This window comes from Chiloscyllium plagiosum, unplaced genomic scaffold, assembly GCF_037043375.1.
Source record: "Chiloscyllium plagiosum isolate Xiang-an unplaced genomic scaffold, Cpla_swu_hap1 HiC_scaffold_32, whole genome shotgun sequence".
In the NCBI taxonomy this organism is placed as follows: Eukaryota; Metazoa; Chordata; class Chondrichthyes; order Orectolobiformes; family Hemiscylliidae; genus Chiloscyllium; species Chiloscyllium plagiosum.
The window spans coordinates 39463509-39469508 of NW_028270170.1; the positions used below are offsets into that span (position 1 = coordinate 39463509).

Genomic DNA, 6000 nt, shown 5'->3' on the forward strand with positions numbered 1-6000 from the left:
ATCATCCAGCATTCCCTATACCTACCAGCCTTCCCTTTCACCCTGACATGAATATGCTTTTCTCTGGATTCTTGTTATCTCATTTCTGAAGGCTTCCCATTTTCCAGCTGTCCCTTTACCTGCGAACATCTGCCTCCAATCAGCTTTCAAAAGTTGTGCCTAATACCGTCAAAATTAGCCTTTCTCCAATTTAGAACTTCAACTTTTAGATCTGGTCTATCCTTTTCCATCACTATTTTAAAACAGATAGAATTATGGTCATTGACCCCAAAGTGCTCCCCCACTGACACCTCAGTCACCTGCACTGCCTTATTTCCCAAGAGTAGGTCATGTTTTGCACCTTCTCTAGTAGGTACACCCACATACTGAATCAGAAAATTGTCTTGTACACACTTAAGAAATTCCTCTCCATCTAAACCTTTAACACTATGGCAGTCCCAGTCGATGTCTGGAAAGTTAAAATCCCCTACCATCACTACCCTATTATTCTTACAGATAGCTGAGATCTCCTTACAAGTTTGTTTCTCAATTTCCCTCTGACTATTGGGGGTCTATAATACAATCCCCATAATGTGATCTTCCCTTTCTTATTTCTCAGTTCCACCCAAATAACTTCCTTGGATGTATTTCTGGGAATATCCTCCCTCAGCACAGCTGTAATGCTATCCCTTATCAAAAATGCCACTCCCCCTCCTCTCTTGCCTCCATTTCTATCCTTCTTGTAGCATTTGTATCCTAGAACATTAAACTGCCAGTCCTGCCCATGTTTCCGTAATTGCTATGCTATCCCAGTCCCATATTCCTAACCATGCCCTGAGTTCATCTGCCTTCCCTGTTAGGCCCCTTGCATTGAAATAAATGCAGTTTAATTTACTAGTCCTATCGTGTCCCTGTACGCCCTGACTGTTTGACTCACTTCTGTTCTCAGCTGTACCCGTCTCAGATCGATCTCTTTCCTCACTATCTCCCTGGGTCCCATCTCCCCACCTTACTAGTTTAAATCCTCCCAAGCAGCTCTAGCAAATTTCCCTGCCAGTATATTAGTCCCCTTCCAATTTAGGTGCAATCCGTCCTTCTTGTACAGGTCACTTCTACCCCAAAAGAGATTCCAATGATCCAAAAATGTGAATCCTTCTCCCTTAGACCAGCTCCTCAGCCATGCGTTCATCTGCTCTATCCTCCTAACCCTTAGCTCGTAGCACTGGGAGTAATCCTTGAGGACCTCCTTTTTAAATTCCTGCCTAACTCTCTGTAATCTCCCTTCAGAATCTCAACCTTTTCCCTTCCTATGTCGTTGGTTCCAATGTGGACAATGACCTCCTGCTGGCCCCTCTCCCCCGTGAGAACATTCTGCACCCTCTCTGAGACATCCTTGATCCTAGCACCAGGGAAACAACACACCATTCTGTTTTTTCTCTGATGGCCACAGAAACGTCTGTCTGTACCTCTGACTACAGAATCCCCTAGCACAGTTGATCTCTTGGAAGCTGACGTACCCCTCGTTGCATTAGAGCCAGTCTCAATACCAGAAACTTGGCTGTTCGTGCTACGTTTCCCAGACTCCATCACCCACAACATTTTCCAAAACAGCATACCTGTTTGAAATGTGTATATCCACAAAAGACTCCTGCACTAGCTGCCTACCTCTCTTACCCTTCCTGGAGTTAACCCATCTATGTGACTGTATCTGAGACTTCCCCCTTTCCTATAACTGCCATCCATCACATACTGTCGCTGTTGCAAATTCCTTATTGCTTCTATCTGTCTCTCCAACCGATCCACTCGATCTGATAAGATTCGCATCCAACAACATTTATGGCAGATACAATCCACGGTAACCCTTAAACTCTCTTTAAACTCCCACATCTGACAAGTTGCAAAGAAAAAAACTGCTTGTGTTCCTATCAATTATAATCTTGACATTAAAACATAGCTTTAATATCCGATAACCTTAAACTTGCAAGAAGGGATGGTTTCTTTTTATCAAAACAACACTAAAATTCAGTTAATCTTCGAGCAAGGTTGAACACCATAATACAGTAATTTGTATTTATACATTCTAATGAAAGATCATTAGCCTGAAACATTAGCTCACTTTCTTTCTCCACAGATGCTGTCAGATCAGTTGAGTGCACTCACCATTTACTCAGCATGGTGCTTTTATTTCAGGTTTCCAGTATCTGCGTTATTTGCTTTTCCTCTTGCTTTTCTGGTATATAATATAAAGTTTACGGGAGCCACATCAGACAAAAGAGCCAAAGAAGGAGGTAAGAGAAGGATGTTTAATATCTTGGTTAGATGTCGGTTTTATTGTGGGGAAGGGGATTTAAAGCATGATGGAGGGGGGACAAATAGCTTTAGGGAGGAAATTTCAAATCTTAGAGCCATTATAGAGTAAAGGAAATGGGGAATATACATGGAAGACAGATTTGTTGAAAGGTTGTGAGGATTGATGAAACTATGGAGAATAAAAGGGGCTAGGCTGTGAGGAGTTTTGAACACAAGGCTGAGACTGTTAAATTGGAGGCATTAGGAAGAAGTCCTAATCCCTAAACAATGCTGCTATCTGGATAACTCTTAATCCTAACATTGCTGCAATAATGTTATCCTATAACCAATGCTATAATTATTTCACTGAAAAAATGGCTAATCCATAAAAGAACATCCTCAGGGATAAGGAGACAGTGAAGGGAAATAAGGTTGATTCACTCATGAGAAAGTTAGATTTTTTTTGTTAGAAGTTAACATTTGAGGTTCTGTAGACCAGTAATTTGAGATGTAAAAAGTAGCAAGTTTAAAATGCTTGGCAAGAAGAGGTGAATTTGGGCTTGTGTTTCTCACCTGTCCCATGAGTGGGTCCGGTGTAGACTAACTGATGGTGATGGATTGTTATGATTAGTCAACATGTCCTTTAGAATTACACCAAGCTATTAGCAGAATATTGACTAGATGGATCTTGGTCTTCCATCATCTATTAATTCCTATTTTAATACCTCAAAGCCTCCCATTCCCAATAACATTTTTCCCATCCAAGTGATACAACTGCCGGTAAGAAGGAAATCAATATTCACTTGGAAGGAACATAGATGACATTACAGATTTAGAGGAATTTAAAATGATTTGGGAAACTAGACACATCTTTTATTAACGATTCAATTGGGCTGCAATTTAATAGCAACAGGATTGGAAAATGCACACACAGGCTATATTATATTAAATCAGCTCTGTATCTGTTCTGATCTCCTCTCACTACTAGGTAACCCCTGTAGAGCTTTTGACTTCAACAATCACTCTTAAGAGAGTTGCAATCACAAAACTAGAGCCAGAATTCGCTGGTACAGACATCTTATATCGTTACCTGTTAGTTAGACTTCTTTCTTACCCTTTAGATCAAAAGGCTGTGTTGAAAATATGAACTGATGTAACATGATAAGGGAATAGGGAATCTGAGACTTGGTGAATCATCATTAATTGATGATTTAAAACTTCAGAAAGCTACAGGTTATAAGGGAGATAGAAAGGTGAGCAACAATCAAATCAAATCAGGTTGAGAGAAAGAAGTAAAGGGGGAGAAAGATTAAATTGAGAGAGAGAAGAAAGGAAAAAACAAAAAGGATATTATTTTTAAAGCTGTAAAAAAATTCCTGAAGGAATAGTTTATTACCTGCAGGGCTGAATCTTCAGATATAAATTGTTCCCTTCCTTCAATCTAATGAATGGGATTGCAGAAAATAAATCTCAATTTAAAAAGGACGTTTAAATGGTTAAGTGCTGGACCTAAGTTTCTGCAGAGAATTTCAGAATTTAGGGGCAGCACAGTGGCTTAGAGGTTAGCACTGCTGCCTCACAGCATTAGGACCCAGCTGATTCCAGCTTCGGGTGACTGTCTGTGTGGAGTTTGCACATTCTTCCCGTGTCTGCGTGGGTTTCCTCCAGATATTCCGGTTTGGTCCCACAGTCGAAAGATGTGCAGGTTAGGTGAATCAGCCATGCTAAATTGCATGTAGTGTTCTGGGATGTGTAGGGTGGTTTCATTAGTCTTGGGAAATGTAGAGTAATAGGGTAGGGGAATGGGTCTGGGTGGGATACTCTTCAGAGGGTCAGTGTGGACTTATTGGGCCAAATGGCCTGTTTCCACACTTTAGAGATTCTATGGTTCTTAATTCATTTTAATGGTAGTATTTTCCTTACACTTGAGGAAGCTTGATAGTAGCCAGATCACATTTTCATGAGGCTGATATCCAAGTGGGGAAAATTATTCTTTCTGATGGAAAGAATGTATCTGAGCTTGGACAGTAATGGAATAATCAGGGATTGTCAGGATGGATTTGTAAAAAGGCAGTCATGTTCGATAGATTTGAGTGAATCTTTTGAGGAGGTAAACTAAACTATTGATGAGGGCAATGCATCTGATATGATCTGCATTGACTCTTGCAAGGCTTATGATAAGATGCCTTTTGGCAGACTGGTCAAGTAAGAGCCCTTGAGATTCAATACAAAGAGCACATTGGATCTACAATTGGCTGAGAGTCTGGAAGCAGAGGGTGCTGGTTCTGAGACTGGAGATCTGTTTCCAGTGAGCTTAGCAGAGTTTGGTGCAGAGCCCTGCTACTTGTGGCATACATTAGTGATTTGGATTCAACTATGGGGAATATGATTAACAAGTTCATGGATTGCATGAAAATTAATGAGGTGGTAGATAATGAAGAAAATAGCAGTAAGCTGCAAAAAGACATCAAAAGGATATCAGTGCACTGGTCAGCTGGGCAGAGCAGTGGTAAATGGAATTCAACTCCCAGAAGAGTGAAGTAAGCCTCTTGGAATGGGACATCAAGCCAAGGGTTGAAACAATGAATGATAAGACCTTGTAAAATCTGAAGATCAAAGGGATCTTGTTGTGCATATTGAGAGATCACTGAAGGTAGCAGGGGAGGTAGAATAGTTAAGAAAATGTAAGGGATACTTGCCTTTATTAACTGAGACATAGAATATAAAAACAAGGAGATTATACTGGAACCATGTAAAACACTGGTTAAGCCTCAACTTGAGTATTGTGCACAGTGCTGGTCATCACATGAAAGGAAAGATATTATTCCACAGGAGAGGATACAGAGGAGACTGACCAGGTTGCTACCTGGGCTGAAGGTCTGAGATATGAGGATAGATTGGATAGGTTGGGGTTGTTTCCCTTGGATCAAAGAAGTTGAGAAGGGACCTGATAGAGAGCAGTAAGCTTATGAGAAGCATGGGTAGGGTGGATAGCAAGACACTCTTTCCAATAGCAGAGGGGTCAGTAACCAGGGCACATAGAATTAAGTTAACAGGTAGAAGGCTAAGACGAGTTTTAAGGAGAAATGTTTTCACTCTAGGGTGTTAGGAGCTTGGAACTCATTGCCTTAAAGAGTCAGAAACTTTTGTCACATTTAAAGCAGCCTTAGCCTTTGGAGCTATAGGCCAAAAGCTGAAAAATGGGGTTAGTGTAGTCAGATCTTTGTTAACCAGCACAGACATGATGGGCCAAATGACCTCCTGCTGTGCTACATCCATAAGTCTGTGATACAGTAATCTGGCAGAAATTATCAAATACATCTCTTAGCTTAGTATTAAAATAAAGCTTAATTATTTATCCTAATATCAATTATCCTTCAAGATTACAGTCAAGTAGGAGAAAGTGAGGACTGCAGATGCTGGGGATCAGAGCTTAAAAATGTCAAGTACCCATTACAGTCAAGTAACCATTATACTTGCTAACAAAGAATTAACTATAAATTGACCCTTTTTTTGGAGTACAGTGTTATACTCATTCCAGAACTGCTCAGTAAAAGCATTTTGTCAACTGTCTTAATTCACTTCTTTCCTTTAATTCCCTTCCTGTCTTCTCCAGAACCCCTCCTCAGGGTATTTCTATATCCTTGTGTCCAACCTTGCCCAGGAGCATGTCACCCCTGAATTACCTTTATCTAATACTGGCCCAAAGATAGCCAGGTTGTCATTGACCGT

At 40.6% G+C, this 6000-nt stretch overlaps 1 protein-coding gene across 1 annotated transcript in view; it reads right to left on the reverse strand.

The window, feature by feature from the left end:
• LOC122540016 (proto-oncogene Wnt-3) overlaps positions 1 to 6000 on the reverse strand; it is a 115650-nt gene that overhangs the window by 78087 nt on the left and 31563 nt on the right. The window contains exon 2 of the mRNA XM_087977655.1: positions 5955 to 6000. This exon is cut by the window's right edge and continues 196 nt beyond it. Coding sequence (XP_087833781.1) covers positions 5955 to 6000 — 46 coding nt within the window. The remainder of the gene's footprint in view (positions 1 to 5954) is intronic.